At 41.3% G+C, this 15848-nt stretch overlaps 1 protein-coding gene across 19 annotated transcripts in view; it reads right to left on the reverse strand.

The window, feature by feature from the left end:
* Nucleotides 1-2517: 2517 nt before the first annotated feature.
* Nucleotides 2518-15848, reverse strand: part of CAMK2D (calcium/calmodulin dependent protein kinase II delta) — a 115893-nt gene continuing 102562 nt past the window's right edge. For 17 of the 19 annotated variants that reach the window (XM_051804911.1, XM_051804929.1, XM_051804925.1 and 14 more), the window contains 5 exons: nt 10689-10764; nt 10014-10108; nt 8641-8869; nt 5131-5180; nt 2518-4579 (listed from right to left, as the gene is read on the reverse strand). In XM_051804911.1, the coding sequence (XP_051660871.1) occupies nt 5174-5180; nt 8641-8869; nt 10014-10108; nt 10689-10764 (407 nt within the window). In that variant the 3' untranslated portion in view covers nt 2518-4579; nt 5131-5173. Of the gene's footprint in view, nt 4580-5130; nt 5181-8636; nt 8870-10013; nt 10109-10688; nt 10765-15848 lie in introns of those variants that run through there. The other 2 variants (XM_051804914.1, XM_051804918.1) reach the window with 2 other exon arrangements.

Below are 15848 nucleotides of genomic sequence, written 5' to 3' on the forward strand. Positions count from 1 at the left end.
CTTCCTTCCCAGTCCAGGCTGCTCTGCTTGCCATGAATTCTCTCTCAATGCAGCGGGCTGTGTATTAATACTCTCCCCTCCTCCTGCATCAGCTGCTGGACACTGGGAATTACCTGACAGTGAGCAGGGAACTCGGTGATAGGTGCTGCTGGTACTCCTGCCCTGACATGAGAGAGCATCTTTCCACTGGGGGGCTGACTTTGGGGAATACCAGAAGTGAGTAACTTTAAGATCAAGGCCCCAGCCCTTGCTATTTTAAGGAACCAACCCTGTTCCAACCACTTGCCACATTCAACTATTTGACTTTTTTAACTACTTAGAGGTCATTGTGACGAAAAAAGGTTCTGTGGGCCAAATTTCCAGTTAGTTCTTAAGACGGTCCTGCCCCACAGCTGAGTTCTGGCAACATCTTTAAAGAAAGAACATGATGTTTCTGTAATACAGAAATACTGCTCTCTATCTCTTTGCCTTGGAAACCCTGTTTTCTATCAGCTTGTCTTTTTTGCATCGACTTTCCTCCCCTCACACTCTGTGATTAAATGTTCTCCTCTTCCCCAAACTTACTGTCTGCAGAACTGCTGCCTTCTCCTCTTTCCACAAGCATGCTGCCTTGGAATCCAAGATCCTGCACCTTGTCCTGCTCACTCACGGGTCTCTGTGCAAGAGAGGGAGGGGAAGGGAGGAAAGGCTTCTAGTCTGCTCTGCTTAGGCTCCCTTTCATGTGAGGCCTCCCCTCTTGTGGCTATCAAAACTTCCCTATAACTTCTGCTTGCCCTGCAAGAACCAGAGATTGAGCAGTGGCACCTTCCAGCACTGAACTCCCATTCACCCACATCTGTCTGTATTTTACTAATTATCTGTTAGGAAGAAAGAAGCTGAAACTCCTGAAGCAATTGGATTCAATTCTTTGACTAATCCAGTTAATTCTTTGAATAACGGTGTTTTCTCAAGATGGGTAATGTATAAAGTATGACTGTACAAATTTAAGAAGAAAGAAAGAAAAGCCCTGAGAAGAACAAAGTAATTCTGTTTTCTGTGAGCAAACAGCCCAAGCAGATGATAAATTACCAAAGATTAATAACTCACTGAAGAAACAGTAAAGCTAATCTTGGACACAATGAACTCTGGACTTAACTCTAGGAGGTGTTACTTTTCTTAACTGTGTCCTGGGAACCCATTTGTAGAAAACAGAACCAATCTGATTCCTCCAGGTATGTGTATAGGGTATATTCACAACCCAGGAAAGGGTCATTTTCAGGCTCTCTGTGTTCCTTACTCACATTAAAAAGTGAATGCATGAAAGCACTGGGTTCCTTTCTGCTCAGAACAAACAGCATCTTCCTTTGCTCTCCTAAATAGAAAACAGTATTACAGAAGCCACCAGGAGGCAGCAGATTAAAATATTTGTGCTATAAAAGGACACCCACCACCATTATAAAAAAAATACCCCAAAACCCTGCCCCTCTCCCAAACCTTCAACCTGATATTTAGGAAATACATTCTCCCACCCTGCTGCTCATCATTTTGCTTCATACTCTGATCCTCTCTTCTCTGCATACCTGAAACCAGGAGCAACTCCGCGGCTGTCAAAGAGCTTTCTGCAGGAGCACGGTTAAAATGGGAATCAAACTGATTTCTGGAATAGCACTTACTGGAAAAAATGAGCAAACAAAATAGGTAGAAGTGATGTGACAAAATGTAAAACCTCCCTCCAGACTAAACCGTTTTTGCATCTAACTGGGGTTTACTGACATATTCCAACCCCCTGAGCTCTCTGCCGAGTATTTCTCTTTTCGTTTACCAAATGCCACCCAAAGGGAAGCACTGAAACTGTGACCAACCCAGGACAGGCTCTGGCTCCCTCACCAGTGCTGCTGCTCCAGCTACGCTGCCCTGGCCCCGCAGCGATCCAGCTCTGCATTCCCTGACCCAGGAAAGCTGCAAGTTGTCTCCTCTCCTCCGTCCTTCTTCTCTGCTGGTATAAAAGACTGTTCTCAGTTGCAGCTCAGCACGGTTTAAGAAAGCCTAAAATCGCTACAGACACACACGAAAGCTTTTAAACTGGTACATTATTTTAGATGCTAATTATTTATGGACTTTAATGCATTTTATGGCATTATGTTACCATATATATTTTATGGTGTTATATAACATACAATAACTGCTCTTACAGAGTCTTGTGTTACAGGCTGAGCATGTATGTGAAACACTGCAAGGCAGCTACAGAAACATGCAAAGTACCTAAAACATTTCTAAATATGGACCTACAAATACAAGGTATGTGCAAAGTCCGTCAACAAAGTCGAGCATGAACAGTGTACAACTGGGCCCTCAGGAAAGGCACTTCAGAACTGACCCAGAAACAAACCACAAAAGCAAACACTCCTGTTTTCAGACTGAAAATTCGTCTCCTAAGAAACTCCATCTGGGTCTCGAATGCCTTAATTCAAACACACACTGCAGGTTCTCCAAAGTGAAGATCACAGTTACTTGGGAAATTAAAACACAAGCACAATGTCAGCAGAAATCACAAATTTATTAATCCTTAAATATATCAATCATTTACCATTATGGCAAGAAATATGTACACTGTGTCCCATGGTAAACTGCAGTGTTCCAAAATGACAGAAGTGTATAATTCAGTTGTGGTGGAGAGAACAAATCACAATTTCCTCACGTCTTGGTGTGGAAGACAAACTTGGTCTACAGTAATACGTCAACACCACATGCTATGTTAGAAGTATAAAAAAAAACAAACACCCTACACCTAATTTGTTAATTTTAAATACAGTTATGCCACTTATAGCCGCTTCACAAAAAAAAAAAAAAAAAAAAAAAAAGAGTAAAGAAATTAATGAAAAAAAAAATGAGGCCATTACTTTTTTCACAGATCCCATTGGCAGGTTAATATGGCTCAACACATTTATTGTAGATGCTTATTTTAAATATATATTGTTTAAAATCATGTAGTAATTATCAGAGAAGCTTAAATCCATCTACCATACATCCACTAGTAACAACATCGACATGTTTAAGAACTGCTTTTGATTAGTCATCGACACGGAAAGGTGAAATGATACAAATTAGGAAGCTTTTCCCATTTTAAAAACTTCAGGCTGCAGGGTTGTAAGTTTTTAACGGCTAAAAAGGAGCGTGGTGGAGATCCCATGCACTGTACAGCGCCGTGGAGAGCAGGGAGCCCTGCCAACAGAACCAGTAACCAATGGGAAAAACAAAAGCAACCCATCCCTGTGCTCTGCTATCGGGAATGGAAGGGAGGAAACCGAAATCCTTGCGAGGACGTATTTTCACAGCAACGTGAGGGGAGGAAAACTAGTCCCTGTTACGAGGTTCGCGTTCTGCGCTGGCAGCAGAGTGTCCCTCCTTTGGCTGCCTCCGGCCAAACCCAACGGGATCGCTGTGGGAATCACTGTGGGAATTGCTGGGCTCGACACCATACGCTGCACCAGGAGCTTAAGAAACCAACAGCGCGTTGAGGGGGAAGAGGGGGAGACAAATCTGGGGTAAAACCGGTGTGTCCATAACTCATTTCCAGAGAAGCAACAGCAGCAGTGTAATGTAAGTAAACTCTTCATACTCAGCTTTAAGGCCTAATATTTCTCGAGTATATCAACCACACAACTGGTCTATAGATTAACCAACATATTATAGTTTATATTTTTTTAAAGCCTCCTTAAAAAATTTACAGTACATCCTAAAAGCGATAAAAATCTTTCTCTCTCCTTCCATTTTAATCCTCAAAAATGCCTCTCAATTACCTCTTAATTCCTTACAATTTTTTAATTTTGCTTAATCATCCAATAGGAATTTTCAGTTAAGCAAAATAAGAAAGCAAAAAGGACTCCACGGGAAAACAGAAGCTGCTGACTCACCAGAACACTGACAGTTAATTCTGGAGTGGCCAAGCCAGCAAATGAGGAGCTTTTTCCAGTTTACACAGACTAATAAACTAAGAAGGCTTCAGCTGGTCCAAAGCCAAGATATTATCACTTCCACATTTATCAGTGATTTTGCCCATCTACGTGCCGTAACAAAAATCTGTTTGACAGTAACGGAGCTGCCAGCGGAAATCCTAACCATTCCTACCAGAACCAAAGCAAAATCCTGGGACTCGGGGGGGAAAAGGAGGAGTCAAAAAACAGTTCTTAAAAAAAGAAGGTAAAATATACTTTTTCTTTTTTTTTTTTCCTTTTTTTTTTTAATAAACAGGATAGTTTTTAAAGTTGTCTCTCAAAACTTGGCATAAATGGAGGAAGTGACAGATGTATTGTGTATCTACTGCCGTCCATCCAACATTTTTATTTCTTTTTTTTTTTTTTTGCCTTTTTTACTCCTTGTTATTCTCTATTTGCATGGAACATTCGCCTTCATTGAAATGCTAACAGTGTACAGATGGAATATACAGCAACGTGGTGCGTCACAAATGTGTTACATGAAGAACCTTCACGACTCCATGCACTCAGAAACATGCATGAAGAGAACGGGATGGCCAAGATGGTAAATCAACCAGGTGCGTTGGGTACAGAAAATGCAAGAGCGGCACCGCTGATATTTTTAGCTGGGAGGAAGGAGAAAAAAGAAAAAAAAGAAAACAGATTTCCATTACTGGTAACATCACCACCATGTAACAGGACATGCTCAAGTGTTAGCCAATGCTATTGAAAGAAAACCCCCACCTTCTCGAGATCATTTAACACAATATTGGGAAGAAAACCAAGGGAAAAAAAAAAAACGGTCAGGCAAAGCATTCTTTTATTTTTCAAACCACTTTACAGACATTATTTTCCATCTTTACAGGATGCCAGAGAGGCTGTTAAAATAAAAAAGGAAACTGAGGCAGGAAGCCAAAGTGCCCTGAGGGATTCCTTAAAGGAGGGAGGGTCGAATTCAGACGTGAATCTCTGAGTGTAACTTAACTTCCTCAGCGTGGGCATCGCAGGCACTGCCACGGACTGAGGGTGTGTACAAACACGGAACCGAGTAACGAGGAAGAGTCAGATGTCACGAACATGCAAGACATGCTAGAGCCGTATGCAGAGAGAAAAGGGAAGAGAAGGAAGGTGTGAGGAGGTATGTGACCAACTCAGGCTGTGAGATGGCTTGTATTACCGTAGCAGGTAGGGGCCGGAGCCGCGGTGGGGATCCCTCTGCGCTAGGCACTGCACAAACACAGAACACACTCCTTACTCACGGCCCTGCTGCTTGCCAGCGCACTTAGCAAAGTATAAGAAACTGTAAGCTGGGATAAAAGAGGGAACGTGAGCCTCATTCAGCCTCAAGTTAGGTTTGGGAGACAGTTTTAGGTCCAACTGCCCCATACCAGGCAGGTCCACTCTCCGTGGACAAGCAGGCACAGTTCTGGAGGAACACATTAGCACATGTTCCTAAGAACGTGGATACAGAGGAAAATTTCCTACCATCACTCCTATCACTCAGAGAGAAAATGGACAAGACAGAAGCCCAAGCTTGTCTTGTCTGACTCCCAGCAAATTTACAAATAAAATTTATTTATAAACTAAGTACACGTTTTTGCTCATATTCTTTTCCAAATAAGTTCTCTGCCATAAGGAAACATTTCCCTATACCTATAGCTATTAAAGAGCTCAGATATATCCTTAGATTTATGCACACTCCCTCCTGTAGTCAAGAAAAAAAACAAGCTACTGTGCTTGCAGCAACTGATTTGACATAATATAGGATATGACGCTTGCAAAAGCAGATCACAGCTATAATTGCTTTTGTGACTTGATTAGATCTAAAATTCCTCTTCAGACATGATGTGCAAGATACTTTCTTATAATGGAATTGCCATTATTAACTACTGTGCGTTGGTAATAATTAAATAAGTAGCTGTAGACTGTATACATTTCAAATAAAGGAAGGATAAACCAGAACAATATTTTAATTAGATTTCTCCTGTAGTTTTCCAAAATGGAGTTATTGCTGCTCTGAGTGGGAAAAGTGAAGGTGAAGTTCAGGGCAGCCTAAAAGATGGTCAGGAGAGGTTATGGAAGGCGATTCTAGCATGGTGCTACGTGGGAATCTTCCACTCAGACTTGAGAAGACAGGGAATAGAGAAAGGATATGTAAAATAACTAGAAATAAAATGACAATGTTCGGGCTGAAAGGGGAACCATCAGCCTAGAGGAGACCCACTAGTCCTGAATACAAGCAGTAGGACTGATCTCATGTAGTATATTTACACTTAGGTGGAAGGCACTGTAAAAAGAAAGGAAAACAGGAGCGCTGTGCAAGAACCACCAAATCCCCTTGAGGATTGGGTAATCCAGAAATGTTATGTGGAATAACAGGAAGTGCAAAGCTGCACGCTCAGTAGAAGTTTCTACCTGCTCATTGACTGGAAATGAGAATTGAGGAAAAACATGTGGCTGGCTCAGATGAGCTGCTGGATGTGACAGAGATCAGAAAAGGGCAAAATCTATGCCAGAACATAGCAGGGGAAAGAGAGACATTGTGGAGTTAAATAAGGCCCTGATCACAACTGGACAGAACATTTCAGAAGAATCCAAGCTAAAGACAAACCCCAAATGAAAAAAAGAGAGTGAAGAGCTATTAAGGTAGCCAGGAAAATGGAGATCCTACCAAAAAAAGCCAGCTGAGTTAGTGTGGGTTATTTACTCTTCAAAAATAGAAGGTGGCAAGTGATCGGAACAGCCTTGCTATAAAGGAGCTCATGTCTGCATACCTGTCCCCAGCACAGGAGAACAAGGATGAAACAAGAATACACAAAGATACATTGAATTTTACTAAATTTTAGACTGGAAAGTAAGGCTTCTAACCATCAGACCAATGGTGTTTTAGAACAATGACATGAGCAAATCCAAAACCCCCTCTGAATTCAAGATTAGGATGAGGTATGGGATTTATGTGATATTTTTGCCAGTGTTAGATATCTAGGGCTATGTTGCTACCTCAGGGAATCTCTCCTCAAGCCTGAGTCCTGCTCTAAGGCTCCTCCTTTGTGACCCTTTCAGCTTGGATGCCCTTTTGCAATCCCAAAATCTCCTCTGTCTGACACCATAGGTCTGAACATCCACTGATACAGTCTCACAAGTCTCTGCTACTCCTTCCATCCTTGGCAGTCCCAGAAATTCTTCTCTTTATTAGATAGCATGAGCAGCTGCAAAAAACAGCCCTTCCCCAAAAAACCCAAAGGAAAAGATTACATAATTCTCTAGTCCAATTCATATTATTCTGCTGCAAACACTTACTGTCCAGGGTGCCCTGGACCTGCTTCACTTACACTCTACACACACCCAGGCCAGATCCCTTGACAAAACACTCCTTTATGAAAACACCAAAAACCTACCTAACACTGCATTTCAAGCAAATGTAGCTACTCTTTATATATAATCTGTTTAAACACTGGCTGTGCAGCTAGAATGTGAGAAACAAAGGACAACGTGGTCCCTCTTCCCACTGGTTTCACATTTTGAAATAAAAGAGTTATCCCCAAGGAAGCAAATTTCTTTTTTCCTAAATAAAAAAATAATAAAAAATTCATCCCTGTGGAAGTTTAACACTTCAGTCTATCTTGTTCCTTACTTTGTCATGTATTATTTCATATAGGAGAGCAGTGGTGCAAGAAGTAAATTACAGGACATGATGAAGTGTGAAAGATGGACTCTAAGCCCTTAACATCCACATCAGGAAATTCAGCTGCTGACAACATTAAGATGCCTCACACTAATGTAATTATATCCCATACAAAGGGCTCACAAGTGAGCAAAGCAAGGCCTGCCTAATTTGGAAAGAGCCCAGCCTAAGGTAGAAGTCAGTGAGGGCTGGGCTCATTAATGAAGGCTGCAGGAAGGAGGGAAGCCGAGGACCCAAGCAGAACCTGCTGAGGAAGCCGTGACTCTTGATCTTGTTAGTGTGACTGTGAGTGTGCTGGAATTAACCCTGCTGACAGCCTGGCCCAAGGAACTCGGGTCACTGCATGACTGCGAGGGCGTGGGAGGGCCTGGATGAACAAGAGGGGAAGATGATGATGGGAGAGATGAGAGGCTGACCCACACGGATGTCAGAGCTGAGAGACAGGGACTACACAGCAGATAAGCAAGGAGAGTGTGGGAAAGAGATAAGAATGTGATAGCTACTGGGATGACTTAATTTACAAATTAAATACATAAACTGGCTCAAAACCAAATTGCAGTGAACATTCCTAGGCCTGAGTAAGCAGAGGTGGCTGGAAACCACAATAAATAGGAGTTAAACTTCAGTTTTTCACGACAGTGATACTTTTTCCTTGAAACTTTCTGGTCAGCACTAACAGCTCCAAGTATCCTCTCGCTTTTTATTTTTCCAGATATTCCAGAAATTCTATTTCAGGTTCTCTAATCCTGTCTTGTGTGACTTCTACATTACCTACATTAAAACAGCTCAGGGCCCGAGTTGGCTCAGTGGGCATCACAGTGGAAACCAACCACCAAAAAAGAGCGTTCTTTTAAGAACGACACCACACGCACAGAGGTGGATGTAACACACAATAAACAGCCACAAGAAACGACCGTGAGGACGGCTCGTAGTTTTTAAGGCCCGAAGCAGCTACGAGACCACGCGGCGCGACCCAAGCTCGCGGCCCGGGTGGGTTCTTACTTGATAGGTACTGTGGGCGAGCCTGAGCGGTGGAAGTGGACGTTCTGCCACTTGCCGTCGCGGCGGTGCCAGACGCGCGTCTCCTCGGACTGCATGGTCTTGGGCATGCCGCTGCCGTCCATGTACTGCGTGAGGCGGATGTAGGCGATGCAGGCCGCGTCCTCGCCCACCAGGTGCACGTGCGGGTTCAGGATGATCGTGTGGATGGGCTTGTTACTCTTGGACAGAGCTGGGGAAACAAAAACACACACGCACGTTTTCTCCACGTGAGCGCCGTTTGGCAAACAAAACCCTCAAGCGTAGGAGATATAAATGAATGATTGCTGTTTACTGATGGCCGTGACTGATGACTCAGGTGCACTGTAGAAATGAGCACAGTCACAGCATAAAGTATGTTTTCCCCTTTCCAATCAAATGTTTAATAGCACATATAATGCCCTATTTAATAAGCACATAGGTTTAATGCATGTATCCACATGGCCACCATCTTGAGTTTCCCAATATTTCACTTTCGCTGTTATGTCTAATAACATTTCTACTTAATATTATCAGCCAAAAGAATTCAGCTTTTAACTTATTCTTGTATCATATTTTATTAAATGCTGATACGTAGGAAAACTAAAAAGCAGTGGTAATGAAAGGCAAAATTACAAGGAAAAATACATAAAATGCTGGTTTGGAGATGGAAGAGAATTTAGGAGTATTACAATCCCATTTAGATTATGGATATTTAGATTCAGGAATATGATAACCCCATTTTATGCTCAGACACTGCTCAGAAATTACTGGATAAGCTGATATCTTCATTTACAATATTTTATTTCCTTTTAAGTCAAGTCTGTTCTAAAATGGTTACTTACATCACATGTTTCTCCAAAGCTTTATTAAATCCATTCTATGGGTAATTTCTCTTTCTTAGAGATGACATGATTGTAATATATATATATATATATATATAAAAAAATATAAATTTATGTTTTCATATATACACACCAACATATATACCAATACAGAGCAGAGCAGATCCTCAGCAGTACAGACTGAGTGACTACAATGTCTTCCCCAACACAATCACACACTCACTGCAAATTCTGACTGTTGGTTGCAATCACTGTTCACCACATGATTTAGTGACCTTTCTTTTAAGTACAAGCACACCTATTTCCCCAGGAGAAAAACAAAAATATGGGAAATACCTGAAACTTTCCCCAACTACCTGTGATATGTGAATGAGCACAGCAAAAATATCCTGGAAAAAGGAACACCCCCTTCCCCTGCCCAAATCAATTCACTCCCAAAACAAAATGCTAATTAGACAGGAGAAACACAGTCAGAAACAGATGAAGATTTGGAAATGAAAAAGGAATGTTTACCGTTTTCAAAGTAAAACCGGTGGAAGTCCATCCCTTCTACCAGATTACCCAGAGCTTCAGGTTCAAAAGACGTAAGGCCTGGATCACAGATTTTCCTGTGGAAAAGAGGAAATTTTGTAATGAGTGGTTATTACAAAACACAGCTCAGGAGAGATTATTTTTAAATGTTTCCTTTATTCCAATCAGGCATGCCATCACACTGGAAAAGAACAGAATTTAAATGAGGAGAAGGAATAAAGTTCTGGTTTCACCTAAATTAGCACAGTTGGCTGCTTACCTCAGGTGGACTGGATTTCATATAAATCATCTTTTCACCAAAAAGGTCCACCAAAGTAGGTCTCACATGTCAGTGGTGGGTATTATATTCACAAGACTTTTTAGTTGTGACTCTGAAAAGTGCTGCTGTGCAAACCAAAGGATTTTTTTATGTCTCACATCAGTATTTAAGCAAGATTTAATCACTTTACCCACACTGGATTTACACAAGCAGCTCCTCCGAAACTGGCGATGTGTAAAGCCAGGGCAAAGCAGCCACGAACATGTTTTGTGTTTCACGAGGAGGAATTCCAACAAACCATAAATACAAGCACAGTCTCTCCTATATAAACATGCATATTAAGTATGATGTGTCAAATAAATCAACCCTCCTCACTCCCTCCGAAATGAGGAACTCACGTGTAAGCTTCAAAGTCCCCGTTGTTGATGGCTTCAATCAACTGCTCGGTCACCTTGATAATCTCCTGCTTACGAGCTGGGGAGAGACACAAACCAATCTGAGGATGGAAGGCAGAGTGGAAGGTGACAGCTGACAGGTATCCTGTCATCCCTCAGCTGGCACAGCAGCCGTCTCTCTTCCTTTCTATGACCAAAGGACATGAGGTTATATTGCTGCTTTACACTGACTTGCCTTCAGTGCACGCCTGTATCCATGAGGAAATTAAACACATGTCAAGATCAATCCACTTTCCTTTCACACTTCTAAGCATCTTCACTGAAGGATCTGCTGCTTAAAAAGCAAAACAAACCAAGGCCCAACTCCTATCTCCAAATTCAAGGGTCTGATTATTGTTTTACAAGCAATGCTCTGTGTTTCATACATACAGGAGGCCTTTACCTTTTCTGTGTCTAATGCTGATTTTCAGGAATCTTTTCAACACTTGCTGTTTGCTTTGTCCACATGTGAACATTTAAGTAAAAATGAATTTGGACCCTAAGCCTATAATGAAGATCCTCTGGTGCAAAGCTCATGGATTCCATAAAACGCACATATATCCATGCAGGTCTATTTACAACACATTGTCTACTCCTTCTTAAACATCAGAGAATCCATTTGGAAGACCCAAACTTGAAAGAAAAATAAATGCAAGCAATCAGGCTGTAGCAGCTCTCTTGTGCAAACAACAGCTGTAGTTCTCCTGCACACTCCTACACGTGGATTTGACCATTAACAAACGCACACAAAAACATTCTTGGAATGCTAAAACCAAAGTCCCGAGAGAGATCACATTCTTCTTCTAAAAGAAAATGTTGGGGAGCACATACAGAAAGTAAGTCTCCAATGCTGTGCTCAAGAACTGGCATCGTGGTGTCAACCTTTTCCTAAGTGCACACCTAACATACTCAGAGAAAAAGAACCAAAAAGTAACCAGCAAGGAAAGATGTGAGGGAGAAAAAAGTGGATATAAAAGTCTAGTGAGACTTCTTGTGAGCAGCTCTTGTCTACTAGACAGCACGAAGGCTAAGAGCATTTCAAGTATGAACTGCCTTATTTTTCACAAAGATTGTGGAAAGAACAAAGACTTGTAATGAAGAGGCCAGAAATGTCCCTATTGTCATATGTTTAAACAACACAGACCAGATTGCCTGGACACTGTATGGCATTGTCAGCACCAGCCAAGGGGTAGGATGGCTGAGTATAAGAAATAATGGGGCAGTGTTACAGAAGGCTGGCAAAAAAATCCAGAATGTGCCCACTTTGTGCAGTGAAGAAATTACCAGTTTTGCATGCGACATCTCACATAAATATAACGGAGCTAAAGGATTTGATTAAATAACCCAGTGACACATTTCAATCAGAGACCAGGAAATTACAGACTATTAAATCAGACAGTGGGAAATGAGGTAAAAATCTCTGATCAGCTGCTACACGATCATGAGATCATGTTAATGGATAATAATGTAAGCAATAAATATGTCTAAGGTCCTGTAGTTTCCACATGCAAGAGACATAAACCCACAAGGACACGTAATTTTGGCTCGAGACAATTGGTAATATTTCCTTTTTCACTAACACCAGTCATTTCTTTCCCAAGTCTTACCATCACACCTTTGATGTTGAGATATAAAAGATACAATTCAACATCAACCCCAGAAGGGAGAAATTGAACCGTATTGCCAAATAGTTGTTTTTTCCTGGGTTTAGTTCCAAAATGAAATTGCAGTGGAATGTATGTTCTCATGAAGCTTTCTGACAGAAGCCACCTAATATTACAGAATATGGTTCCAGTAAAGCTTCTCTGGGCTGTAATAACATCTAGTGGAGCTGTGTCTGCAGACCTGGATATAAAGATGGATATAAAGCACATCCATCAGGAAGCTCTACAGGCCAGTAAAGCAAGGAAAGGAGATTACAGTAGTTATCACTGGCTCCAATCAATCCACATCCGACTCCAGCACCAGTGTCAGTTCTTCCACTGCCCATGGAAAGACTTCACAGTTCACAATGTGCACTGTCAGGAACAGGAAGATGTTGCCAAATCATCTGCCTTTCAACTCAGCTCTCAGGTTTTTTTCCTACAAAATTACAAGCGCCACGTGACACTCTACGAAAGCAACTACGTTCCTCTTACCTTTTCAGCAACACACAATTACACACATATTAGAAAATTAGATTCCTTCTATTTAGTGATCTGACGTGCAGTCTCCTTGGCAGAGAGCCAAAGGCAGAGGTGGAGAATAATTTAGAAAGTGGAGTTCCAGAAATGATTTATCCTATATGCAGAACCCTTCGCCTCGTTCTCAGCCCTTACTGATTGCAAGGAAAAAATGGTCAAGAAACAAAGCAGTATGAAATAACAGCAGGTGCCAAAGACTAGTAAAAAATCTCAGTAGCCACTGTGGTTTTACACAAGCCCCCTCCTGATTGTTTTGGAGGGCTTGTTTTTATCTTAGCTTTTGCATCTTCTTGCATGGGTATGCAGGGAGACAGACTACAAACAGATACCAAAAGTATTTCTGCTCCATTGTCTTGGAAGCAGAGGTTTAACCTGCAAGGAAGAAAGGAAGGGAAAGGAGGTGGGAAAACTGAAATACAACAAGCAGAAAGTTGGAAGGAGACTGGAAAGCAGCAGAAGGAAAGTGCAGCCATGGCCTGGTGGCCACGTGCACCAAGTCAAATCCTTGTGCTTATCCTTAGGGCAAAGAAGAAACAGGGAGGGCTCTGGAGATGAACTAAGGTGAAATGGGCATTGGGAGGAACTAAGTCCTGCTATTGCAGACAACATCTGACAGAAATAATTGGCAGTTCTTACAGAGGTAAAAAAATACCAAATTTTCATTATAAATTTGATGGGCTCCACGTAACATATGCTCTTCCAAACATCCGATTTTTTTTCCATCTAAATACACATGACAATCTATACAAGGACAACAAATGAACGCACAAGGCATTAGGGAAGAGGCATCTGGCCAGTTCCCATCTGCCAGATAACTGTCACTTGCAATCACCATTCTCATTTGATTTTTTCATTATTTATTTTTTTATCCAATAGTGAACTTGGGCTTGTATTGAATTCTAGGACGATTATGCTGTTTGATGTACAGTGGCAATTTTATGCTATTATACTTTTCATTTGATGTGCAGCAAGGACTTTCTAAATAAAACTAAAGCAACTAAACTTCCTGAAGAAAACGGACAATTGTGACGAGATTCTGATAAAACTGGTTCAGTTATTTTTTCTATAGAGTGCGGTAAAAGTCAATTCAAAAATTAAAGCCTGACCCATCTATAGTTTCTTAGAATATCACAATGGCTTTCCATGGCATAAAATTATATACTCTCTGTAAGCAAAGGGTGACTGAGCAAAAATACATCTGTTGTCTTCAAAACAACTGGGATGTGAAGCAAGACCATTGTTAAAAGAAGTCAAAGGTGCTGGGACATTTTCTTGAAAACTGACCATGAAACAGGCTGTAGGTATGGCAAACTTGTGTGGAAAAGATGGTGGCTTTTAGAGTCTTTGCTCAGAATATGACTGAAGTAAATACATTAAAGAAAAGACCATGGACCTATTCCTTAAATAGAACCTTTACCCCCACAGGGTCAGTGAGCAAAGGTAATTAATAAGGTTTTAGCAGTTCAAAAAATATATAATCCCTGCTCTAGCAAGCGAGAAGGTTTATGACTAATATAAAGGCAGTTCAAGCAAAAATATTATGCAGAAGAGCTATAAAAAGACTAAATAATAATAAGAGAACAAACAGGAACATTTCCTAAAACACTGGCTGAAATGATTTCTGCAGCAGTGCTGTAGCACATATGTTAACTTTAAATGAGTCATTAACCTCTAGCTATATTTCTCCACCTTTTTTCCCTGCTCAGCTACAGGGTGGGGGATAATCTTTCACAATTAAAGAACACCATTAACACTAATATCTAAAGAACACAAAATAAGTAGGAACACCATTTAAGCAAAAAGCATCTAACACTATCAATACTTTAAACATACAAGGAGCAATCTCCCACCTAGTGAAATCAAGCACCGCAAGGAAAATAAAAAAGGGACAAAACAACTGCAAAAACTGTTCCAGGAGGGAACTCTGGGGCTTTTCTTCTCTTCCTGTAGCCCTAGTTTGTAAACTCAATCTACAAAAACCACACAGAAACAATACTTTAGTTGCAGAGAGAAGGTACAGGATAAAAACGAGCTGCAGATATGTGAAAATGAAGCCTTCAGAAATACGTGTACCAGAAACTTCCCTTTTTGTGAAACATAAAAAAAGAACCCCTGGTAACTCACTGACCACCATATCACCCATCTTTTTTTTTTTTTCAGAACTGAGATCAGCAATGTACTTCTGAAAATAATAATTTAAGCCACCTTAAGCTTCATTCAGATACCAGAGCATCTTCCTACTGCCATCAGTCCTCTAGATGACTGCCTGTGTAATAACTGTAGTGCCATGGTGAAGCAGTAAAGCACCTTTCCAGAAGGACAAGGTAGCCTGGTTCCAGCTTTGCACAGGCACTCCAAGATGATTAAAATGATTTTGCTTCTGCCTTGCTCGCATGTTGTTTCTCAAGGCAAAAACCCTTAAAACTTTTCAGCTCGGTAATCTCAGCTCCACATCTTGGTACACCTCAGCTTGGATTAATCTCACAACATTTTGGACGTGTATAAGTACGGACAAGTGAGCTTGTTCTCTCAATGGAGAGCAATAAGCACTTTCAGGGCACAATTCATCATATCCCAAAATAGATATTTAAGACAAGTGTGACTCATCTGACCTATTTGCATTGACTAAAGGGAGTCTAGACAACTAGCTCAAATACAGATATCTACACTGGGGAGGGTGGCTAAATCTGGGGACACAAATCCTACCCATGGTGCTGTTGTTTCAAAACAGGACAGTCCGTGGCGAGGTGACACGGGGCTGCTCGGATGGAACGGCACAGCATGGGAGATCCCAGCTTCCCTTCTCATCTGAACATCAGCCAACAAACAGCAGTTACATGGAAAGCATACAGGCCCTGATGTTATTTCTACACTCTGAAAATAACCAAAGTCTGCAAGGGAAGAGGAAGAGACTAGAAATTTTATCCTGTGTTGTATAACG

The sequence above is a fragment of the Manacus candei genome, unplaced genomic scaffold (genome assembly GCF_025592945.1).
Source record: "Manacus candei isolate 608988 ecotype Guabito, Panama unplaced genomic scaffold, ASM2559294v1 h1tg000062l, whole genome shotgun sequence".
Lineage (NCBI taxonomy): Eukaryota > Metazoa > Chordata > Aves > Passeriformes > Pipridae > Manacus > Manacus candei.